At 41.7% G+C, this 25322-nt stretch overlaps 1 protein-coding gene across 9 annotated transcripts in view; it reads right to left on the reverse strand.

Moving 5' to 3' along the window:
• EBF1 (EBF transcription factor 1) overlaps positions 1-25322 on the reverse strand; it is a 267442-nt gene that overhangs the window by 88923 nt on the left and 153197 nt on the right. For 5 of the 9 annotated variants that reach the window (XM_068206041.1, XM_068206040.1, XM_068206046.1 and 2 more), the window contains exons 7-8: positions 8161-8242; positions 154-295 (exon numbers count right to left, since the gene is read on the reverse strand). In XM_068206041.1, the coding sequence (XP_068062142.1) occupies positions 154-295; positions 8161-8242 (224 nt within the window). The remainder of the gene's footprint in view (positions 1-153; positions 296-8160; positions 8243-25322) is intronic. The other 4 variants (XM_068206044.1, XM_068206047.1, XM_068206042.1 and 1 more) reach the window with 1 other exon arrangement.

Genomic DNA, 25322 nt, shown 5'->3' on the forward strand with positions numbered 1-25322 from the left:
CCCCTTTGGTCTTCAGGCCAGTCCCTTTCAGACGTCTGGCCCCAGAGATAATAAACGCTTACAGGACAATTTTGAAATCAGCAGCCAGAGACACAAACCAAATAAATCCACATTTAAAGTAGCAATGCCAACCAATGAAAATGATTTGCCTACCATGTTCCAGATAAGAAGGCGTACCTTCCGAGGGATCGAGTCTTCGAGCTCTCCGCCCGTGCTTGGAATTGTTGTGCACAAACATATTGTCTGACACTGCCAGCACATGGCCATCAACATTGACTGTTGTAGACACCACGACCTGCAAGCACAAGAGCAAGATGGAGGAAAACTTGGAGAAATCCGTGTGTTTTTTAAAAAGCGCGGAGTGTAATAAACTCAGTTAAATAAATAACAGCTGGGAGCTGTAGAAAATTGCAAAGCTATTTCGTATAATAACTGGTGCTTATGCTGTACAAATCTAACAAGAGACGCTATTGATGAGTGGGTCTTTGGCATCGAAAGCTTTTGATGCAGTTTTAAGTCAAATTGCAGAGTTTGTAGCTGCGTGGCAGACAGCACACTGTTAACCATCATTTTAACAAGAGGATCTTTATTAAGTATTTTTCCCCTATATACAAGGGCAGCTGTGTTTCACCCTAAATTATCCTTCAGTTTCCATGCTGAAGTAGATAGATATGTTGACATTGCAAATGAGAATCGATTCAGAATAAAAGAAAACAAAAGTGTATTTTGTGAAGTTGTAACAGGAGTTGTTGCCTGCCTCACCCCCACCCTCCTCTGCTGCTCTCCCCTCAGCACAGTCACTGCAGGTTGTTGGACTTGCCCAAATTTCTCCTGAGCTCTATCTTAAGGAGTACGTATAGGCATGTTTGTGTACACATACGCACACACTTGACAGTGGGGTCTTGATCTGGAGAACACAACCCTATTCATCCAGTGTTAGAATTATTTGTATTTCTCAACTTATCTCAATGTCAACACCTGGGATTTGATTTGAGGCAGGGTGAGGGAGACACAGCAGGACTGCACTGGAGGAAGGATCAGACACTCCTGCTCCCCAGAGATGCCCAGGGCAAGAGAGGAGCCAACCCAGCTGGGGCAAACAGGTAAGTGATGGGTCCCAAGCAGAAGACCCAGCTGCTCCAAGGTGTCCAGAGGGACTCCTCAACTCTGAGGCTCCAAAAGGAAATCGCTGTCCAGGCAGAGGGCACGTGAGCCATGAAATATCATGGAGAAACAAGTCCCTTGCAGAGCTGTGAGCTCATCACACCACATCTCCTCCTACCCCATTCAGACCAAGCAGTATCAGCTGCCCTGGCTTTCCTTCAGCCACCCCTCCCACAGCCTTTTCCCAGCAAAAGTATGGCATTCTCACAGTTTTACCCCAGCCAAAGATTTGGCCTTCAGCTGGCTGCTGGTTTGCAGGAGCACGCGTCGCCTTCGAGAACTTTGACTAAAACAATAAGAAGAAATGACCTACACTTCTCCTTACATTAAACAGGGAAAGGGATTAAAGACTGAAACCCACAGAGATATGTTTATTCATGCGACCTCTTACAACCAAATATAATAATTGTCTGTTAATTGCAGTTTCAGCTCCCACCTCATGCTTCGACATGTGAAACAGCAATCAGCAGCTCCTGTTTAATCCACCTATTATGTTGACTAATTAACTTTGCTCGACAGTTTATTTCTTCCTCCATTATCAGCCCCTGTCAGCCGCAAGCACAGTGCCGCAAAGGGGGACCTCAGCCCTTTTGATTGATCACCGATAGATTGACATGCAGATTAATTTAATTAGAATCACCTCACTTGAGAAATGAAAGACAATGGCAAGGGGGCTAATAGATCTGCTCTTATAATGAGGCAAGCCTCCAGAGCCACAGCAGAGGATTTCTGATTTATTTTGCTGAATTCCCCAGTCGCTCTGAAAGGCTCTTGCTTTAATTGTTCTTGGTTTTGAGAGGCTTTAGCCTCTGAAGAGGTGAAATGCTTTACAAGGATTGGCAAACATTGCTTCAACTCTCTCAGGAAGCTGCTGCCTCTCAAATTTGGTCAAATGGGGACACTTAAAGGATTGCTTACAACTATTCAATTTCATCACTTGAATTGGAGCTAAAAAAAAATTAAAAAAACAGAGTGAAAAATTTTCTACCTATTTCTAGCCTTCAATTAAAATACTCAAAAAGTAAGCAAAGCCACTAAACTGCCCAGAGCAGATCCTGAAGTCTTTATCTTGAAAAAGAGGAATACAAAAGAGAATATTTTACATCTGAAAGATCCTAACCCCATCCCTCAGAATGGCATTCCAAGCAGTAGACTTTTGTGCGTGTTTTAAATGAAAGATATTAAAATACAGAATAAATGATTCAAGAGCTCCTACAGATGGAAATTTGGGAAAAAGAAAGCACCAAATACTACAGATAAATTTTTCTGAAATCAAACTAAGGAGAGGAAAAAAACCCAAGCCCTATATATAAAATTCCAAAAGGGATTTCAAAAGTAATTTATCCATTGAATTCCTGAGGGGTAGAATAAAGTTTATGATATTTTCAATAAAATATGATCTTATAGTAAGTGGCTCAGGGTTTGCAATCTTATTTGTGCACTTGCAACCACTGTAAATTCTTTGCAAGTGGGATTTTGAGCCAAATCCTTGGCATTGCCTGTCACAGCTCCATGATTTATGTCAGCTCCTTATCTTCTTCTCCAAGTCTGATTAGATGCATATGAAAGTTAACAAAATTACAATTAATAACAGTGGCTACAAGATAAAATATTTTCCCCAATTCCAAAACCCTACAGGTACACATGGACTTCACACTGAAACTGATCAATTCTGTGTTGAAACCAAAACTTTTAACATTTTTAGAAATGGAATTCCAGAAAAATAATGAGTCAAGAGTAGTAATAGTAAGGTAATTCTCAAACCTGTGAAAATCCTGTATCTAAGTAGCTGTTGCTATGCATGCAACTTTCTAGGTAAGAACTTGAGGAAACAATCCTGTTGAGGTTTTATGTAAGTAAAGCTACATTTAATTTCCCCCTCCTCAGATTTTCAAAACTGTTGATGCAACATATTTTGAATTACTTAGCAATATCTTCCTACCTCCCTCCTGAACAGTTTGATTTACTATGAAGAGACCACATTGGTGTGGTTCTTTGGTGTCGTTAGCAGCTGAAACTATAAATGGAATCCCCAAGTGAAACTGTTTCCAGTCTCAGGAAATGCAGAAAAAAAAACCCTCTTATGTGTCTGTTTGGAAAAAAAAAGATTATTCATAGCACACCTGTAAGAAGCAACAGGCTCTTGGTGCTCAATTCTTTAAATGAAAATTCTCATTAACCGAGAAACACTGAATGCGCACTGCACCAACAAAATATTAATGCTTCTAATTATTAATAGTGAAAAAATGCACCTCGAATATTGTGTGCCACAGTTACCTACTTGGATTGCTACAGAGCACTTGCATACTTACAAGTTCTACTCATATTTTTTAATCTAAAAAAATACTACACTCTCCTCATTTTGATTTTGAAACGACTGGGATATGTTCAAGTTAAAGCACATGCTAAAACTAATTTGTGGAGAAATCATAAAATTAGGGGGAGGGGACAGCCAGAGTATATGTGGAATGGGCACCAAGGCATCCTAAAACACAGACTGTAGCAAGAGGGAAAGGCACACTACAGTTTAATAAATGAAAAATGAGGTGCTGACACATTAATGTAAGCACAGGGACAACCAGGTCTGCCAAATCTCAAACCTTTCCAAATTTTGTCAACAAAACACAGTTTTAATTTGAGACAGGCAAACACGGAAAATGATTTTGAGCTTTAGCTTTAGCCCTTCATAGATTTTGAATTTAAATCCTGTATCAACACCAGGGGAGACAGAGGTATGAAAGAAACACATGGGTTTACAACTTTCTTCAATGAAATTGGCACTATCGAATGCAGTAACGTATCCCAGCACTGTGGATTATTCTGCCTGTCATTAAATAGTTCAGTTTGTGAATACTTTGGAGCTTAGAATTTTTTTTCTTTAAATATTCAGAGACCAGGAGCCTGGAGATCAAGCTATTTATCCACGTTTAGCACTCGGCCTGTTTATTTGGTATAGTACCTCACCTAATATATCAAAATTAAGCATTGCACAACTCCTGATTTTTAACCACAGCCCATTAAGCTTTGCTCACTGATTAAGACATAGCATTTTCCTTGTGCTTTCAATTTTCTCTAGTGTATGGTGAGGGATCTGATATTTTTGCAACGTCCCCAATACCCAGTGGCAAAGGCAGAGAAAATCTGGCTAGGATGATTTCCAGGTTTGAAGTGTGTCCTAAGTGTTAAATATGTAACTCCAGTGCTTGCCACTCTTCTGAAAGCTATAAATGGCTCAAGCACATCTTTATTTTCATCACTACTTGGTGACCTCTTCCTACAATGTGTTGACTTCTTTATTCTAGTAACTAAAAAACACTCTCCATTTAACAAGACACTTCAAAAGGTGCCTAACTAAGAGCACATAAGTACAATACATCCAGCAATTTTGCTCACATGCTCAAGGACAGGTCAGGCACTTAATTACCTTGTTGAATTGGGCCACAGCTCTCACTGCTATTTTTCAGTCTCTTTTTCTTTTTTTCCTTTTTTTTTTTTTTTTTTTTTTTTTTGCCTTTTCGTTCTCTGGGGATGGAGCCTTGCATGTCCAAATTCCATTATCTGGGATTCATGAAGCATCATCTCTGTCTCTTATGCAAATTTGCAATAAGACACAAGTGGCTTCAATTCAAACATGAGTGGCAGCATCCCATGGAGGCAAATGAGCAGCCTCTGCTGCAAGAGAGGCTGTGGTAACAGAATCAAACAGCATGGCAATCTCTAAGTGACTTTCAAGGTTTTCATAATAAGTGAATGTTTGGGGTTTTATTCAGTGACACAGCCTGAAAAGTTTCCTCTAAATTAAAACTTGACATGTGTCAGTTTACAAGCAGTTCTGCTAAAACAAGAACAACAAGACAGCTAGGGCACCTGGGTTTCATTAATTACAATAACATACAAAACTGTTTAGGTTGTATGAATGAGTTTTTAGTTCTGAAAAATCAAATCTAGGCAGAGTTCGCTCATGACACCATCTACTTAGGAGAAGTATTATTATTACCACTAACCGGGGCACTACAGCCCATCCCACCAAGAATGATGACTTATTGTGATGAAGAATTCACAACCAGACTGAGCATCTGCTCCAGAGGGTTTCTGGAATAAAAAGACAACGTTGGGCAAAGGTGATAATACACAACAGCACCAAATGCTTTGTGCAATTGGGCTGATGAAACATGCAGATTAAATAATTTTCTCAAGGACTAGCAGGAGTGTGAGGCACAGCTGAAGTACTGTGCAGCACTTGACTTCTCCTCCCTGACTGTCTCCTTGTGCTAATAGAGACACAACAAACAGAGCCAGGACCAGCACTGCTCCAGCACACACACTCTGCTGGCACTCCACACCACTCCACTTGTCACATGCCTGGACATCTCAGACATGCAGAGAAATTTATTTCCTTCCAGGCCCTAACAGCTTTTATGTTAGACTTATCACACTCCTACATTTGCAAGCAAAGTTCAGGATAAAACCTCCTAATTCATTTTTGATTGTGAGCCTGAATCAACACACACCTTGCCTCATCCCTCTACTTTCTTAACATGTCTTGTATCAGATGATAATCAGACAATTCCATGCTGCAGGGGAAAAAAACCCAAACCAACTCTAAAATCTACTAAGAAAGGAAATTTTCTACAGGACTGGTCCTTAGATAGTGCAGGACTCACATCCTTGACCCTTCATTGATTCTCCCATCAAAAACATAATCTGTGTTCTAAGAACTTCCAGCAACTTTTGGGGACTGATGAATGACAGACCAAAAGTTGGAAATATCTCTTGGCAGCCTCAAAGTCCTGCACAAGTAGGGGAATGAAGGAAGGGAATGTCTCCATTTCTGTGTGTATAAAATTAGTATGGTACCATTTAAAAGTATCTGGAAATACCTTATCCTTATGGTTTTTAACCAGAACTTTGACATCACCACTGGAGACCTTGTAAGTCACTGGCAACAATTCAAAGGTCGCTGATAGCAAACACAGGGGCACAGATTTCATTTGGTTCCTACACAACACTGCCTCAAAGACCCAGGAGCACCATAGCATTGAGATATTACATGTACACTCGGTCCTTTTCACCCTAAGAAATGATAAATGAAGCTTGGACTCTGTAGAGCCCAGCTGTTTTATTTTAAGAAGTCTATTGCTAAAAGACCAACAAGTTCAAAATTAAAAAAAAAAAAAAGAAAAGAAAAGAAAAGGGAAGAAACAAAAGCAGCTATTGTAAAACAATAAGCCTGGGCACTGAAGAGAACGCTGCGAGCTTCAGTGCCACCCTGTATGAGAGTAGGAGTGGTTCACTCGGCTGAAAGTGATTAATTTCTTGAAAATGCTGAGGTCACGCTAATTGACATGACCTGTGTAATTAAGCAGTCTCTGTTTACACACAGAAAGCTCAACTGCTGTGAAGCTGGGTTTGTATGACAGAATGTCTTTACAAGTCAAGAGATCAACAACCTTTCCTATGTCCTACCTCCCAGCCGACACAGCTCCTGATTGCTGTTCTGAGGGACACGCACAGGCATTTCCATATGAAAATCAGCCTCGAGCCTGGGCGAGCACAGCCCCAGCAGAGTGTACATGTTGTGAAGCAAGCTCTGACAGGCCCCAGGGGTGACTGCTCAGACTAAATCCCCATGCTGGTGAGAGTCCTTTTCCCACATTCTCTTTCCATGATAATGCCCTCTGGAATCACAGGAGAATCGTGACAGAGGGAGGAGTGTGGGGTGAGAAGCTGAGGGCTCTGCCATGCTAATGCTGGCTTTTACACTGATTAATTTAATCCCTGTGGCCACATCTCCTCACTTCTGCACTTCCCTGCTCAGAGGCAAATAGCACCCTTCTGCCTTCCAGCATTGCTGCAATTAAGCAGTTCAACAAAAGACATTCTACATATAAATAATATTGTCACTTACATAGCATTCAACACTTGTATTGAACTGCAACGCTGCTGGAAAAGAAGCAAACAAGGTCCTGAGCAACTACAGAAAGCAGATATATTTTGGAGTTGCCTTTCTCCAGAGGCCCATGTGGTCCATGGGACAAATCTCTTGTTTCTTCCTCAGAACCTTGAGGCAAAGCCCCATGGACAGATTCTAACATGTTTCCTCCGTGGGCTGTATTCACTCCTCCCACCAAAAGAGAAGGTTCTTTGACTTTCTATCCCATATTTTTATTCAGCACATACCCAGGTAAAGCATTATTGCCACAGTCAAATAGCATGTCTTCAATAAAATGTTGGAGCAATTATTCCTCAGCATTGCCACCACTCCAGTGTGCTGCTAGCACTGGGGAAGTGCATGTACAGACCACCTTCCCAACGGACAGTGATGTTCTTCATCCCAAAATGAGTTGTGACACAGGTGGAGCATAACAAGATGTCCTTGGCCATCTGAAGCTGTGTTATTTCAGCTCCCAAGCCCCAGTGCCACAAGATGCAACAGTGGGGAAATACCAGCCTGAAGCATCCCAAGAAGGAGACACTCAGTGGTAGCTTTTTCCAAGTGCTCACTACAGGGATGGACCTTCATCCCTACAGGGATGGACCTTCATTGATACACGTTTATGAGTCTTTACTACTGCTAAGGGGTAACGTGTAGTCACAAGCCTGATTTTATTAATTGCTCTTTCACCTTCCTCTGCCCCAGCCAATAAACAAGGTGCTCACTCGGTGTCTGCATGAAAACAAATAGTTCCCCATGGAGAGAGAAATATCTCAGAGCAGGGGAGCCCCATAGCTGAAAACAACAGAGAGGTCATTTTCATTTTTCCTTTTTATGCCTTCCCTTCCGGTGGAGATGACATTATCTTCAAGAGTGCTCTCTTCCAGAGCAAGAAAACCCAACTACTTCCTGACAATTCTGCTGTGACAAGAAGTCCTCAGGCATTATTTTGTGACCTTATGTTTTTAGCATCTTCCAGTGAATTACTAGGTTAGTTTGGGTCAAAGTACTTCTGTCCTAACAGCTGCTGATTTTTAAAGGAGGAAGCGTGTCCGACTGACCTGGAATCGACGCATGTCTCGAGGGTTTCCTGCATTTTTTAGGCAATTTTGGTTACATTTGAGGAAAAATTTCAAGAAGAACCTGTGGAGAAAGAGAAACAAACATTAATGTCTTATAAATAGGGTGTAGTATTTATAAATATGACAGTAATATAAATATGACACCTGCACATTTGGTCCAACAAAGACTTATCAACATTAGTATTCCCAGCTCGGACAAATCGCCACCCTGCCCATCCAAAGAGGGAGTGGAGCTTGCATAGGCCCCATCTAGCAAAACATGCGAGCACATCCTGAAAATTTAAACACTAATTTCATAGCTCTGTTGTGTCAGAGCCATTAAAGTTTGCAGAGTCAGTCCCTCTGTCACGCCAGGCTGGCTGTGCCATCCAGAGCAATGAGGAACAGACACGTTTTTCAGCACAGCAAAAAAGGGACAGAAAAATGCTAGACATGAAAATTCCCTTGGGTATAAATGGGGGTTTGTTTCACAAGTTTGCTGTCACCTGCAGGCTTTGATTTAACAGAGAAATACTGAAGAAGTTCCATACCGTTGAAATCTCCCTCCCAGGATTAAACCAAGTTTGTGCATAAAATTAATGCTCAAATAGTGGTTAGTGGAGCCCAAATCCCTGAGAGAAGGGGGAAGCCTTGGTCAAAAGAATGACTTCATGGAAAAATGAAATGTTTTGGATGCAGTCTATTTCCTGACCATACACAGTTCACTGAAGTAGCTATATGACCCTGACATATATTTCTAAGAGAAGACATTGCCTTTTACAAAGCCAAAGAAAAAAGCAAACATTTCACTGAAAATATTTCCTTCAGTGTTATGCATCAGTGGACTGTAAACTCATAAAGACAAGTCAATGAATAATAGTGGGTCTCAGATTCCAGGCTTCCTCCCTGAAAGCCAAAGTTTATCAGCCTTTTGTCCAAAATAAACTACAGACTAAGGTCTACTAAAGCTCAGTCGTGCAAAGTTTAATCTTACAGCAAGTTAAAGCCCAGTGTAACCAGACAGGGCAGCATTACACATGCAATAACCATCAGTGACTAAGCAGAAGTTCCTATGCCCTGTTCCCACATACAGGAGTGGAGTGGGGAACAGTTTGATCCTGTTTTACTTTAAATCTGAATGTTAACTTTTGCAAGCAGCCCTCTTTTAACACCCAAACTGAATGCTAGGTCAGCAGAATTTGCACAGACTGTCACCAAGAAAGGCAACACTGCAGGGTAAACAGCTTCAGAAAATCCCTTTTTGATGAGCAGCATTCTTTGCCCTTCTCTAGTTGTGATGCTGCCCCTCAACAAGGCAAGTTTTGCTGCTTGTTCCTCCATGCCAAAGAAATCATACAAGGCAAACGGCTGCAACGATGAATCGAAACTACAAGGGACTGTTTTCATTAAAGAAATGCAATGTAATGAGGAGGATTATCAAATGTGATGCTTGGGATTATCAAGGACTAGATCTCCTGGCCCAGGAAGTCTCTTCTGGACCTGAGCTTCTAAATAAGAGCAAGCAATCCACATAAAATAAACATCCACTGAACTGGAGCAGGGGTTTGGAGGCAGTGTTTGTTTAAAGGAAAGAGCAGTGCCAGTCATTGCATTTCTCAATCAAGCAGGTTCTGATATTCAATAATGGAAAGGTGGTGCTATTTGCTGTAGACGTGTCTTTTTAAGCTGCTAATGGCCAGCTGTGGCAGCCTGACTCAGATTGTGTAGAAGGAGCTGTCAGCACAAATCTTGGCATCTCGGATCCAGACAACTGCTTACCACCAGGCAATGGTTTGTACTTGTGCCAGGATGGATTTTGAGAGACAAGCAAATAGGGCATTAATTCCGCCAAAGAAAAACAAAAAGTGGGGAGAGTTGGGGATCTTACACATCAGATGATGGCTGTCCTGTCACCAGCTCGTCATTTAGCTCATGAGCTATGAAGGGCACAGACATCAGATCCCTCTTGCCCTAAGCTGGCCCTGTCTCGCGAAACCCTGGCAGGATTCAGAGACCACCCCTCCACACGAGATTGCTCGCTGAAATAAAAAGCCTGGCCATCTGTTCAGAGGCAAAGACATCTCTGTCAGCTGGTGCCTACAGCCTCGAACAGGCCCTTATGTGGAAAACCTCTCAGAGCCACTCACTCTTTGGGGAGAAGCTGGCGCTGCCATGCGCTTACCGCGGGATTTTGGCGGCTTTGCCGAGGGCTGAGTCCAGCAGCTGCCCACCCGGTCTGCCACAGCCCCAGAGCAACACTCCATGCCCCTGGGGCATGGAAAAGTTAAATATAGCTAAAAATTCCTGGTTTGTATTCACATAGCACACAAATAACTGGCAATGAGGGTTGGTGGGTTGATTAAGGGTTCCCCAAAAAAGATGGAAAACTCTTTGTGAAGCTCTATGGAGAAACACTGGGCCTTCCCTCCCCTTACAAATTCTGAATTCAATGTCAACTCAAAGGCTTGGAAAGTCACTCTGAAATACAAGAGTTTGCTTTTTGAGGTCTGCAAAACTCTAACCCAAAGTTTCGCAGTCTAACTCCATTTGCACTGTGCTATAACCCCCAAAGGCTACAAAAGTTTCACCAAAATAAACTGCAGAAGAAATGAAGCTCATCTGTTTAAACCTACCAAAAAACCTCAGGCAAGAAAGCAAGCAAACAAAACTTCTTTTGAATTAAACCATCTCCAGAAAAAAATTAACTTGCAAAAATAACAGCATTTTCAGAGGAACGCAAAGCTTACACTGCCAAGTTCACACACTGCATGTTAAACAAAAAAAAAAGTCACCAGTTTACAGAACACATTCTGCCAAGCGTCGTATTTTAATTCTACTGAAAGACAAAACAAATGATGGGGCTGCACTTTGTTTGGGAACACACCAGGGCTGGAGTCCCCCCGGACACACGAAGCATCCCACACTCATCCAGGCAAGAGCTGAGCAGCTCCTGGGCTGGCACCCCACCCTGGCTGATGGAACCCCCCTCCCTTGGCAGCAAGGAGGATGAGAACAGATTAAGACAAGAGTAGAGCAGAGCCGTTTGATTCATGGGCCTCAGCCCAGGCTCCGGATTCCTGCTTTAAACCGATTGTTCAGGTGCCTTCATCACCTCAATCCCAGTCCTGCCAGCGTTGCTCATTAGCAACACTTCACTCTGCAAATATTTCAGATTTGGATTGACAGCACTGGTCCAGGAGAAGTGCCAACAGAGCTGAGCTCTTTGTAAGCATAAACCTCCATGCCCATTTGCTCACATCGAGCTTCTCACAGTGGTTTGTTTTTTTTTTTTTTTCAGTTCTAACTTTCCCTGCATTTGGCAGGACTGTGTACCATTAATGCTAACCACAGAGGATATATAGCATTAATACTCACTACTCGGGTCTGAAATTCATTTCCAAGACGAAAAAAAAAAAAAAAAAATGTGCAAAACACAGGAGTGTCAATAAAATCTTCAACTCTCTCTCCAAACTTATGTGACTGCTGAACACCCGCTCTTCTGCCACACAGGAGTCAGCCATCAATTATCCTTATTGCTACCATTGAAGGTTTGGGGTTTTTTTCATGAATCAACCAAAACATATTTTCTGACTCCCTTCCTGACTACTACCATCCCTGGTGTGAAGAGCATTTGTGCATGTGGAGCAGAGAAACACAATCCAGCTCCATGCAAGTCAGCTCAGGTCTAGGAACCAAAACTTGCATTGGTATTAAACCAGAGAATTCCATGCATCACCCTTACCCCACAGAGACATGGCCGGAGTGTAAGGAATGGAACTTTGGGGGAAACAAGTTAATTTTAGATTATATTCAATCTATTCAATTATATTCACTCAAAGTCCTACAATGCTGCTCGGGGCAGGCTGCAAAAACTGCTGAGGGAGTGACGTTGCTGAGCAGTTAATCTGTGCCATGCATGCACTACAAATCCCTGAGTAACTGCAAGGTCCAGTGTAGAAATGCATCCTCTGGTTAAATACAAACCCCTGGGCTGAACCAGGCCCCAAACTAATGTGAACTTCTATTGGCCAGGCAAAAGCCCTAAAAAATGTGCTATTTGCTGTTGGGAATGTTCCTTCCTTTCTCACAATTCAATAGAAATGCCTTTTTTTTGAGATGAACTTGTGGCTTTTTTCTAACAAAACTGCTGCACTTCCAAAGAGATGTTGGTGCCAGTAGGACTGTGCTCTCACCCTCTGCTAGGCAGGAACTCTATCCCAGGCCTGGTTCCTACTGTCACTTCCAGCTCCTGAAACCAGCTCTGTCCTCACTCCTGCCCCATCCATCCTCTGATTCCCCGTGTTCCACTGATGGATCTGGTGAGCACATGACCAGCTAGAGGTCATTCCACTGGTTTAAAATACTCCCTGCCACTCCCTGCTGGCCTCATTTTCCATCACACACCAAACCCTTTAGGTTTGTGCAACACCTTCCCCAGCAGCATCCCGCTCTTTGCCACTACCACAGGGATTTAAATTAAACCCAGGGCAGAAATGGGAATCCAAGTAATGAAGATGTAAGAGGATTTTGCCTTCCTGCTTTTCTTGCCACTACAAATTAATACTAATGTTTATTAAAAATAACTGAAGAGTTAAATTAAAGAAAGCAAGCTCTGACATGATCTACGTTGGCTCTTCTGTCACTCCCCTGAAGGAAATTTAAAGGAACTCAAACATGAAGGCTTAGCAGTAGGATTTTCTTGCCATTGCCACAATAAATATGTCTGTGGAAGGAGGAAAAAAAATAGTTGGAAAGAAGACCTGCTGCATTCCTGATGCTGAAGAAAAGCTTGTTTGTTCCTGATACATTGGAGAAGTTGTTCAAGAACAGTTCCTCCATGTGAAAATACGACAGCTGTCATGGTGCCAAGGTCAGCCAGACCAGTGGCTATCCAGAGTGAGTGCTGGTTATACAGCTCAGACCTGGCTAGGGCAAACAAAACTGAAAAAACACACCTTTTCTGTGGTGTAAACACATTTGATAGAAAAAGAGCAACTTCAGACTGCTGGATGAAACACAGCAGCAAATATATGTGGGTTTGTAAAATTAGTAAAACCAAAATACACAGGGCCAGGGCAATAATTAGCAACTTTCCATCAGATAAAAGGATTGCATGCCCATTCTGTACGGCACACCAATTCAGCAGAGTACTAAATATGTGCATAAATTTAAATACACAAGCAGTACCGGTGGAGACAAAGGTACCACTCACATCCTTGAGCACGTCCAGCTCTGCTGTCAGCCTGGTGATGCTACAAAAACAGTGTCTCAAACAACCTCTGATGGGTATTTTGGCTCTGGTGAAAACTTGGCATAGCCAGAGGAACCAAAGCCAGTACAGGGGTGAGCCCAGAGGTCACCAAGGCTGACAGTGCACTCACTGCCACTGCTTTGTTTGCTTCTGCAGGGTTTTCTCTGCACTTTTCACACACGTCTCTCTTTGTCAATCTATAACTTCTCCTGCAACTCTTGGTAACTTGATCTATTCAGTAATCTGTCGCTAAAATAAAATATAGAGAAAATACTATTTTATTTGGAAAAGTAAATAACCAAAAGGTAGAGAGAGTACATTTAGATTAGTTATGAGCAGAAACTTCTTCCCTGTGAGGGTGGTGAGGCTCTGGCACAGGGTGCCCAGAGAAGCTGTGGCTGCCCCATCCCTGGAAGTCTCCAAGGTCAGGTTGGACAGAGCTTGGAGCAACCTGGGATGGTGGAAGATGTCCCTGCCCATGGCAGGAGTTTGGAATGAGATGAGCTTTTTGATCTCCTCCAACCCAAACCATTCTATGATTCTAGGATTCCATGATCAATGAAATGTCCCTTTAGAAACTTCAGAAGGACAAAGTTAATTTTTTCCCTTTTCAAGTTGACTCTTCCCATCAAAAGTCCTATTTTAAAATGGCAAAAGTACAAACACTGAAAAACTTAGGCTAAAATAAAGCTTTTTTATATGCTTGAAGAATAATTTCTTTAATTTTCCAACATTTTAAAACTTCACTTGAAGATTGTTTTTTGGTTTTTTGGCTTTTTTTTTTCCTGCAGGTCTTTTCACATACACCTCCCTGATCATGTCAGGTACCTTATTCACAAAAGAATAATTGAGACTTACACTGATGTTTACCAACATGAGGCTGAGCATGGAAATCAAATATAGGCATGGAGAAAACCTCCTATTACCCACATGTTCACAGCTGGATTTTACTTGCCTCTTTAGTCAATAAACAGCAGTAGCTACCTTTTGTGGCATTTTTACAACAGGAAATTTATTCTGCAGAAGAGAAATTAAACACCAGATACAGCCATCTAACTCTCTTCTAAACATAACCTCTTGAGTTACCAAACATCCTAATTAGGGAAAAAAAATCCCAAATCTGTTCTCTCTGGATTCAGTGCTCTTACTGATTTAAAATGGAAGACAAATCAGACATGCATTTTGCATTTATGGGACACTGAGCAATTCACTGGTTTACAAAATGAACAAACACCAAAACTAAAGGCATGGAAAATTATTTCCTTTACTAGAAAATACGTATCTTCCTCCCCAGCTGCAGAAAAGGTCCAAGAAAAGCAATGTGATGCAGAGAATAAACCTCAAGCAGTCAGAGCCTGTAGACTGAAATTTTTCAGGCAGCATCATAATAACAGAAACAACAACAACAACAATAATAATAACAGTAATAATAACAGTAATAATAATAATAACAGTAATAATAATAATAACAGTAATAATAATAATAATAATAATAATAATAATAATAATGTTATTTTTGTGAACTTGCTGTTGCTGCCAGAGCTCCAGCACTGCCAGGGTTTGCTGTTATCAATACAGTAAATATTCAGCTCAGCACAGCAAACAGCTGAGGAGGCACCACACAATCACCAAATCAGAAGGCAGGACCACCCAAACCAGCCTTAAATTACTCATTGCTCACTTCAGCAAGTGCTCCCAGTCACTTTTCCTCAGGTCTGTGTGTTCTGCACAGCGAAGCACAGCATATCAATTTTTCATCTTGCATTTTCTGGACTCCTATAGCTCCCCAATACTGAGTTATAATGCATCACAGAAATTTAGAGTAGTTTGGGAAAGTGTGTTTGGCATTTTCTTCTGTGAGTGAGTTAAAATCCCAGAGAGACTGTTTTGGTTTCTTTTCCCAGACTTTTAATAAGAAAAGAAAGAGATAACACCACTGATAAAAAAATATCACAAAACAGAATTAAAAACAGTCCAGAGGCAGATTTGAATGCTCAGTTGTTTGTAATTTAATTTTTCCCCCAGGTCTGACATTTAAATTTTTTTTTTTCCTTTCAAGTAGAGAAAAATCTGAATTTTCCTATATTCCTCACTAGTGCCCAGCTTCAGTGTCTAAAATTTTTATTACATTTGAACTGCAGCTACCTTTCTATCACAAACAAAAAAAAAAAAAGTTGGAAGGAGTTTATGCCATCTGTGTACAGGGGATACATAGGGTATTTGGTTGATGACAACCATTGTGAATAGTAAAACAGTAACAATAAAAGTCAATTAATTTGCTTCAGTTTAACCGCTTTTCCCTTCAGTCTCTCCCCATTTCGCTCCCGTTTCCCTCCTCAAATGCTAGGGCATAAGAGTGAGTTAGCTATTTTTAATTTTTACTGAAGACATTAGACTTCAGTCACTGGAAAAAAACGACAAACCAGCCCTGTGGTCTGTCATAGTTCACACAATGCCAGTGAATTAGCAGCCCTGCCAGAGTCATAGTTTAGCAGAAAGAGCCTCTGTTCAGTGTAAGTGCTGACAGATAACAGCAGTGCTGTTAGTGCAATACGATATCAGCATTTGCTTCCCTGCTTCCTCAAGGTAAACTCCTGTAACTTTAGCATGGGCACCAAAAAGCAGCAGAGGTATCAGTCAGGGGATGTTGGAGAGCAGGGCTAATCCAGCCCTCTGAAACTGCTTTTCTCACAGCAAACACGGGGCCCTAAAATGTTTCACCTTCAGCTGGGGGTGCTGATGACGTATTTCTTTCACCAGCTTACTGAGAAAGTTATAAAGATTCACCTGGCAAATGTTTCACGTGTGGGAAACACATTTCCCAGCTTTCCCCGGACCAGCACATGTAAATCCCCTGCATGTGAAATTGTGGGCAATCTGCCTGCACATACAATAATTAATGATTCCTCAAATAACCTGACCCCAAGAATATCTTTAAGTAACATTGGCACACTGGCGCCATCACCCAAACCTGCAAAACCCAGAGGCTGAGGCAATTTAAAGGACAGGTGGGAGCCTCTAAAGCACTGAGAAAAAATTCTGCACAAGCAGAAGATGAACTGTTGCTCAAACCCCATCTGAACAGATGCATCCTCAAGCATTTACACCAGGTGTAGACATGATCTTACAATGGTGAAACCCCCCCGAGACCTGGCCCAGAACCTGCTTCATTTTGTCCTCAAGATGTCTTTTTTAAGTGGAAGATGCTTTATGTTAAAAAAATATTAAAAAATTAAAAAATTAAAAAGGGGCAGGAGGTCTGCTTAGACTGACATGGAAATTATTTTTGACTAGATTTATGTGCAGGACTGATGGCCTGAAGAGAGAGAAACAACCAAGATGCTGTTAGATCTCTTATTTACAATAACCCACAGTATACACCAGTAACGAGTCAGAAGAAAATAAAACATCAAGAAAGTGATTATTGGGTAAATTCATGTCTCAAAAACATTAAAAATACACAATCCAAGGAGTTTCCAGAGAAATGCAAGAACTTTTCACTGTGCTGTGTGCCCATGAGATGCTGACTCTGGGCAAGCTCAGGGGTTCTTGGCTGCAGCTGCTCCAGAGCCTTGGGATCACTGCCAGCAAGATCTACATTGGAAGACTCTGGGACTTACTGCTGGGGTGACACCCCAGCCTCAGCTTCTGCATCACTAAATCCTCCAGAGAACTGCAACAGCGATGGAGAAGTTTAAAACGTGCCTGTAAATCTGCTGTTCACACAGTCCTGGGTGGAACTTACCCCACCTGAACCACCTCAGTGATTACAGAGAAATATTTGGGAAATGCAATATGGAGAGGGATTGATTGCATCCCCTCCTAAGAGAACTTATGCTTCATAGAACACATTAAATGTTTGCTTCAAGTAAAGTAGCAGCAGTGAAGGACATTATGTGTGGGTAGGGAAAAAAAACCAATAAACTAATAACTTTAAGTTATTAAAAGCTAACTTAATAAATCAAAAACTATAATGATCTGGGAACCCAGTCAGTCACTGACAAAGGACAATCTGACAGAGATGCTGCTGGGAGATGGTCCCCTTGAATAAAGAAAAAAAAAAAAACAATGATTAAAAGAAATCTTTTAAATAAACTAGTAGTGGTGAGTCTAGAATTAGGTGTCCAGAAAAAAAAAACATGCAAATGTACATTTGTATTTACGCAAGACAAGATCAAGTGCAAAAATGTTGAGGAAGAAAGTCAAGTGCTGCCTTCAGCTCCTGCCCACAAGCTGGACATTCCATCCAGGGGTTCCCATTGTTTCATGATATTTAAGAGAATAAAGACCTCGTTTCCTTTGCAGCAGGGAGCTCTGGCAGTGAGCACAGGATCCAGAGTGTAGTGGCTATTTTGAGAGCTGGAAGGAAGCAAGAGGCTGTTCTGTGCAAAGGCGGAGGCACTTTGAGCTGTGTGTGCAGTGCTTCAACAACAGAAGACATGCCAGAGGTACATGAAGGGGATCAGGAACTGCCTCTAAGTATAAAATGCTGCAGATCTGTGTGTGTGTGCATAGGCAAGCAACCCAAACACTGTAAAATTCATTGAGATTTACCACAAACTGAAAGAGGAAGGGGAAAAAAAAATCTGATGTGCTGGTGAAGAGGACCACACTATATGTACTGATGGAGATGTCATCAATAAATACTGCATATGTCTGCTACCTTTAACATGACATTGAAAGAGCTTAATTAACCTCAGAAATAATGGCGTCTGCAGCAAGCATGTAGAAACCAATCATATCTGCTTATATCACAAGTTCGGATTAAGTGCTTCAGAGCTTTTCTTAAAGCAATGAGCCTTGAATATGTAGGAAAAATACTTTTGCTGATGTCCTCTTCCGTGTCAGAGAGATGTGGGAAAGGCATTGTAGGCTGTAGCTGCAAAGTTATCTCTTGCACCAGTTGGGATCTAGCTAACAAGAATATTTTCTCCTGCCCTTGAAGCCCACCATCCAGTGAGGGTACCCAAGCTGAAGGACAAAACCCCAAAACTGGAGTAGAATTCAGATCAGCATGCTAGTGACAAGTTAGAACCAGAGCAAGGCAAAGACATGCATAGGCATTTGTAAGACATTTATAAAATAAATCAGGCTCATGGCACCGTGTACTTTGTTGGTGGGAACTATGAAAAACAGCACATTTAGAGGGAGCTCAACAGACCAAAAGCATTGTAAGGGCAGAGGCACAGCATTAAATACCTGACAGAGGGGAACAGGGAATAGCTACAGTCAACATCCGTGGTGTTAAAACACAGACAAGGCATGGGATCTCCCCTGTATTTATGGATGTCTGGCTGTGTCCCAGATGCCTTTCTGTGTGAAAGCAGGGATGAGACCTGTGATCAGTCAGATTTACACCCACAAAACACAGAGCATGAGGGTCTACAAAGTACTAGGTAAGTACTTCAGAATTATGACTTTTCTGTGTCGCTGCAGAGGACAGCGTCAGCGATGGAAACTTTACAATGAGCAGTAAAGAAACATTGCCAAGCAGCCAGGGCAGAAAGATAAAAGTTGTTGTTCATCTACATCTTACCAATGAAAGTTACAATTCAATGGACTAGGAAGTACTGAACAACTCTAAACAAATCTAACTCTATTTTATGTTCTATTGTACTTCTTTTGAGAGCAATTGTGCTGGACATCAGGAACAATTTCTTCACTGCAAGGCAAAGATTTGGAAAGGGCTGCCCAGGGAGGTGGTGGAGTTCCCACCCCGGAGCTGTCAAGGAATGAGTGGACGTGACATTCAGTGGTTTAGTTGACACCATGGTAGTCAGTCAAAGGTTGGATTAATGATCTTGGAGGTCTTTTCCAACTTTAGTGGTTCTATGATTATAAGTTTTACATCTCTGCCTAATCTCCAAATAAAAATTAAGAGCATGTTTGAAGAAATACTGTGCAGTGCCAGTGACAAACTCATCAGCAGACACGTGTTAGACAACATGCTAAAATACCCTCACATCAACTTGTCAACAATTACCACCAACTAGCAGACAACCCTGACAATATAATGCTCAGGGCTTGACTGAAAATGCAGTTAAATGTACACTCTCCCATGCAAATTGCATGTGACTTTGAGTCTATTCAATGAAATAATATTACTCCAAGTCGGGAAGTATGGATCATTCTGATTACAACTGAATGGCAAAGTTTCTATCTGCTAAGAATTCTTCCACTGCACAGAATAACTGCAACAAGCACAAAATTACTGCACTGCTCCTGCAGGGAAGCCTCTCTGCCAGCCTGGAGCTGCAGCATTGCCTGTCTACAGCCAGCTTTACCCTTGGCAACTTCTGAGTCCTCCACCAACTTCTCACACAAAGTCCATGGATATAAAGAGGCAGGTTTGGCTCACTGTGTTTAAGAGAGCGTGAAGATCCCTTCATCTTAAAGATTCCCAACACTCAGTAGAAGCAGCTACCTGGAACTCACAAGGACATTGAGGAGAACACTTTCATCCTTGCAGAAAGCCTCTTGGGACTTGTTAAGACTACAGGTGGTCAGACACTTGACTTTGTGTCTCTCCTGAAAGACGGCACCTCCAGCAAGGCGGCACTCCCTGGTGTGACACCTCTTCAGCAGCATCTGAAAGGGAAGCCAACCTCCCACTGAGCCACCAAACGCTGCTTCCCACACTAGTGAGGCTTTTCCTTAGAGGACTCTTCTTTGAAATTAAAAAATTGTCAGTCTAGTGATGCAGTGCCAATAACTCCATGCGCTGTTGCTTTTGTATATCCTGAAGGTTGCTTTAAAAAAATGGGTTTCATTACATAACGGGTTACAGCAAAGTGATGTCTCACAAGTTTTAAATTGAGATTTTTAAATGTGGTTTGTTTTTTTTTTTTTTTTGCACCTGCACATGGTTTCCTTGATCTCCATCCAGTCATTTAGAAGGCACGTTCTAATGTTCACCTACATGTCACTTTGAAAGCAAGAGACAGATATATTCTGCATTCCATGGTAACAGTTTTAGCTTATTTTTTAAATTCCACTTCTAAAGATCACAAAATAATGGAAAAAAAGCTTTTTTTCTTCTTTTTTCAAAGGAATCTTTGTATCAAGTTGTAGGCAATAATGCTTTTGAGATAAAGAAACCAAGAATGGAAGGAAGTAGAGCAGGCAGAACACCCACAGAACACTGCCTTGCCTTCATCCCAAAGAGACTTATGCTTTCAAGGTGTCCAGGCAGAAAATCTTCAGGAATTTTAAATATGTTAATAGCTCAAAGTAATGACGACTCCAAGTCAAAACCCCAAATTGGAAAGTTCCTGAGCCCTGAGCAACATCAGTCTGCAGCAGTGAAAGAGCGAAACAAATTCAGATGGGAACACGCACACCTTTTGTGAAATTCTCACCTGAGGTTGGCATCTGACCAGAAATAACCAGTTCAGACCCCATCTTGGAGACCTGAGCTCGGGACCAAGAAGTCTTTAGAATAAACTGAAAATGTCTTCCTGAAGTGCAAGACAGGCTGTTTTTCTCTTGTTGCACTGTCTGTTCCCAAACTCTCTCCCACCCATTACCTCTTAAAGGACATTGGCAAATGGCACCCCTTAGGCTGTATAAATCTCTGTAGAAGGAACGGCATAATTTTTCTCCCATCACGAACCTTCCAGTCTAATATTTGACAGCCTAGATCAGGTGCTGTCCAAACATTTATTAAAACATTTTAAATGATGAATATATCCAATTATTACTATTAATGCAGCTAATACTGACTAATGAGGGGGAAACACACTAGCTTGTGTCCCGCAATTCATTACCCCTGCCTTGTCAACAATTCAAAGCCCAAAACCTAATCATCCATACCGGGCCCTGTTATATTTCACACGTCACATTTAATAAGTCACTCAGTGCCTATAAATTAATGTAACATGTCGGCGTTTATGAGCGCGGCTTTGTCGCTGTTAACAAATGATGTGCTGGCCTGGTCTGCTGCAGCTCAGCAGTGACGAATGATGGAGGATGATTTCTCTCCAAACTATAAACTGCACACTGGGGACCACAGCCACACGTGGGCATGTGTGTGCACACCCATGCTGGGTGTGGGGATGGCATAGAATATACAAAATTAGGTACCTGTTACAGGTATATTTCATACATTAAATATTTTTCAGTCCAGTCATTAAATTTTATCAGCACACATCATAACTAGTCAGACACATATAGAGATGAATACAAGTTGCCACACAGTATTACAGGGATGTATAAACAGCTCTTCAGCAAGTTTATCAAAAACATATCTCCTGAGTGTATCACGTTACAATTTCACTCGCACCACTTTAAGCCAACCAAGTTTATAGATACCATCATTTATAACAACACAACACACAGGTGGGGCCAAATCTTGGGTTTGATTTACAGTTTGTCTGAACACCTGTAATATTTCCATTCTTAGTGCTTCCCCAGCCAATCACAGCTTGAAACAGAAATGAAACACCACAGAGTTGTGTTGCAGAATGTGATGCTAAACTGCAGATGACTGGCACAGCACCAATACTTCCTTTACTACTTCTTGAGCAAAACTGATTTTTTTAAACAATATGAATAAAGCGTAACTTAAAGTAACAGAGTATATTAAAAATGTACATGTGATATACATGTACTTTTTAAAACCCTTCCTCCAATTTTCCTGAAAAAACTGTAAGCACTGGAAAGCAACAGGGAAAATCTTGGCATCTTTTGGTTACTTTGGTCACAGCTGTGGCAGGTTCAGGATTGAGGAAAGACATCTGGATCTACACACGACTGCATTAGGTACTATGTGTAGTAATAAAACTGCATGTTTGCATTTGCATGTTGCAAATGCACACTGTGGCCAGGACAGAAGTTGTCACTGGAACCAGCTTTTATGGAGCTCAAGAGGTTCTCAACAGCAGAGGAAGAAGATAGATAAGAACAGGACCCCTGACAGTTGAGCTCCTCACCCCTTGGAAAGCTGACTCTCACCAAAACACAAACCAGGACCCTCGTTTTGGTTTTATAACAAAGCTTTCCTGATAGTAAGGCCAGTTTTGCCCAGATGGTCTCTTTTACAATGTTGTATTCCATTACAGCGACAGATTCCTTATGAAACAGAGCATCCTGGAATACACACAATAATGCATTGGTGATGAGCTCACAGCCAGCCTGGGAGAGACGGATTTGACTGAATTCTCTGGATGCTTTTATTGCCTCTGTTGGGAAATGACAGTCTGTAAAAAAGGAAGATTTGTGGGAAAGGATCATGTCTGAAGGTCTGCCAGCACAAAAAACATTCTTAGAGAAAAACCTCCAGTGTGACAAAACATCATCTTGAGAAAATTTATAAGTGAGAGCTCCTCACTTAATCTCAGCAGCCATGACTCAATGCTTCCATGTCCTACTGAAGCAACAATCCTTAAGAGCAGTGCAGCAGAAAGTCACTCTTATTTTCCAAAATCAATCCACCTTGGAAGGCCATCCCATGGTTACAGTACTAGAGCAGGACACAGAAGACCTACATTCCTTTCTGTGCTGGGTACACTTTGGAAGCCACTGAGTCGCTTTCAGGCTGCTAAAGTTGCAATTAAGCCCTCTTAAAAGTCCTACTGCACATTTTACTGCATCTTTAGAAGTAAAAACACCTTTAAAAATCTACCTTTAAACCTCTCTGTCTTCTTTTCCCATCTTTAAAATAGGGATCATGACACTTCTCTAGCACACGGGTACCGTACAGATAGATAAAGACAAAGACATTTTCTAAAAGGTGTCATACACATCTAGGATTCTCTCATGTATTGTTGGCATAAAAAAAATCTTAGATATTTTTAAAGACTTCTGATATATAAAGGGGAAATGATGTAGGATTTCATAGACTTTAAATGTCTCTAAGAAAATTATTCTGTATAGGCTGGATCAGTGAAAGAACCACACTTACCAATTTGTTTTTCTAGGTCGTGTATGGGATTTTTTTGGCACTTCATAGCTTAGAGCAATAGAGATGGTAAAATTCTGTTGAAAGGCTTGAGCACCACTGCTCCTGCACTCTACACACTACTTCTTGTTGAAGGAAACTATCTGGGAGTACAGTCTGAGATAGCTACGACAGCAAAGACCAGTTCACCAGTTAAGGCTCAGTGACACCTCAGTGTCCCCACAGCCCGTCATTTGCAAAATGCTAGAGATCATAAAGACTCTAAAAACCCAGGAGCACACATTTTAACAATTTCACTGCAGAAAATTTATTTAGTAATTGCCTAATAAAACATGTGTCATTTTCTCTAAAAGCAATATTGTATTTCTGGCACCCAACACAGAAATATGTGGTGCAAGCCCTTCCACCAAGTAACTCCGTGACAACACCTATGCAGGCAGAAGCTGGGACCACTATTCCTGACCAAAACCAAATTATTAGAGCAGTGAATCCCAAATAAACAGCATCATCATAATCAAATAATGTCAGCTGTACAGCAACCCCAGCACCTGGGTTCTTTTAATCCCATTCTCCTCCCTGTCATTCATTTACCATCTTTACTCCTTTCAGTCAATAATTTTGGGGGGTAGTACGATATGATTTGTATAGAAATCTGACCTACCAGATTTCTATACAAAACATATGACAGACAAGAACAAACTTATGACAGATACTACCACAAAACATATGACAGATAAAACAAATTTCATAACCTTTTGGGGTTTTTCTTCCTTACATTCCTTAAGCTTTAAATGGGCAGGAAAAGCAAAAAGTAAGCTGAGTGCCAACATGAAAGCTTGGTACTGTCTGCATACCACAGCAAACACACTTAGCTCTAGAAACTTCTAAAACTCCATGAGAGAAGTGGAGATTGCAAAGAAGCCACCACACAGGCACTGCTGGGGAAAGCTTTAAAAACATGTGAAGTAGAACTACCCTGTTGCAAAAGATTCATGGAAACTCTGAAATCTTGAAAAGGAGAGAAATCTGCATGACAATAACATTGTTTCCTTCTCTGAGGGACCCTTAGGGCTCACAAAATCATACAGAAAAGAACACAGCTCTTTTCAATTCAGCCCATTGTACAGAACGGTGAATGTCACAAGTTTTATTTTATAATGATTTAACATAAAGAAAAATAAGGGCTCAGGCAGAGACATATTTTCCTCAAGAATTTATTGTTCACCAAAATGGTTTGTTTTGCTGAAACATTTCTTTTTTGCTCTCTTTTCTTCTAGCTTCGTTCTAGAGCTGCCTTCGCCCACACTTTGCTTTGAGAGAGGTTACCTTTCCATTGTCACCTTCTGTCACCTGCAGCCCCTATATGTCCCCTGAGCAGTTGATGCTGCACCTGAATCACTGCTAAGCCACCAACCACCTCTTCCTTCTTGCACCACACCTGTCTGGCTCCTCCCTCCCAAAACATCAGGAATCCCTCTGGAGACACACGGGAGCGAAGCACCACCAATACCAGACCCACTCCTGTGGCACCCGAGGCACAATCAAGCCTGAATTCCAGGCTGAGGATCTCCTTTGATCCCTGCTGTGAATACAGTGGTGGCCCAAGAGGACAGGAGCATCCCCAGCCTGTCAGCTGGAGCAGAGGTCAGGAACTGCCTTCCTGAAGGAAACAGAAACCCAGCTGGAAGAACATCCCTCCTAATCCCTGTGTGAGCAACGGGATGAGCTGCACTGAAATGAAGGGCTTGAAGCAGCTCTCCTTCCCACCCAGCAGCAGCTCCAGAGAGACCCTGGCTGGGTGTGCTCTGTGTGATCCTGGGATGTGCCAGTGCCACCACACACCTCAGCAGCTATCCCTTCCCATGTGCTCCTACTGCACTTCCCTACTACAGCAAGGACACAGTTCATCCTCTCTATGTATTTAGTCCCCACTGTCATCAAGCCAGGTAAGGAAATGCCAATATTCTCCTTTCAGAGGGGAGGAAAAAGAGTGACTTCTTCACAAAAACATGA

The sequence above is a fragment of the Anomalospiza imberbis genome, chromosome 15 (genome assembly GCF_031753505.1).
Source record: "Anomalospiza imberbis isolate Cuckoo-Finch-1a 21T00152 chromosome 15, ASM3175350v1, whole genome shotgun sequence".
NCBI classification, from domain to species: domain Eukaryota; kingdom Metazoa; phylum Chordata; class Aves; order Passeriformes; family Viduidae; genus Anomalospiza; species Anomalospiza imberbis.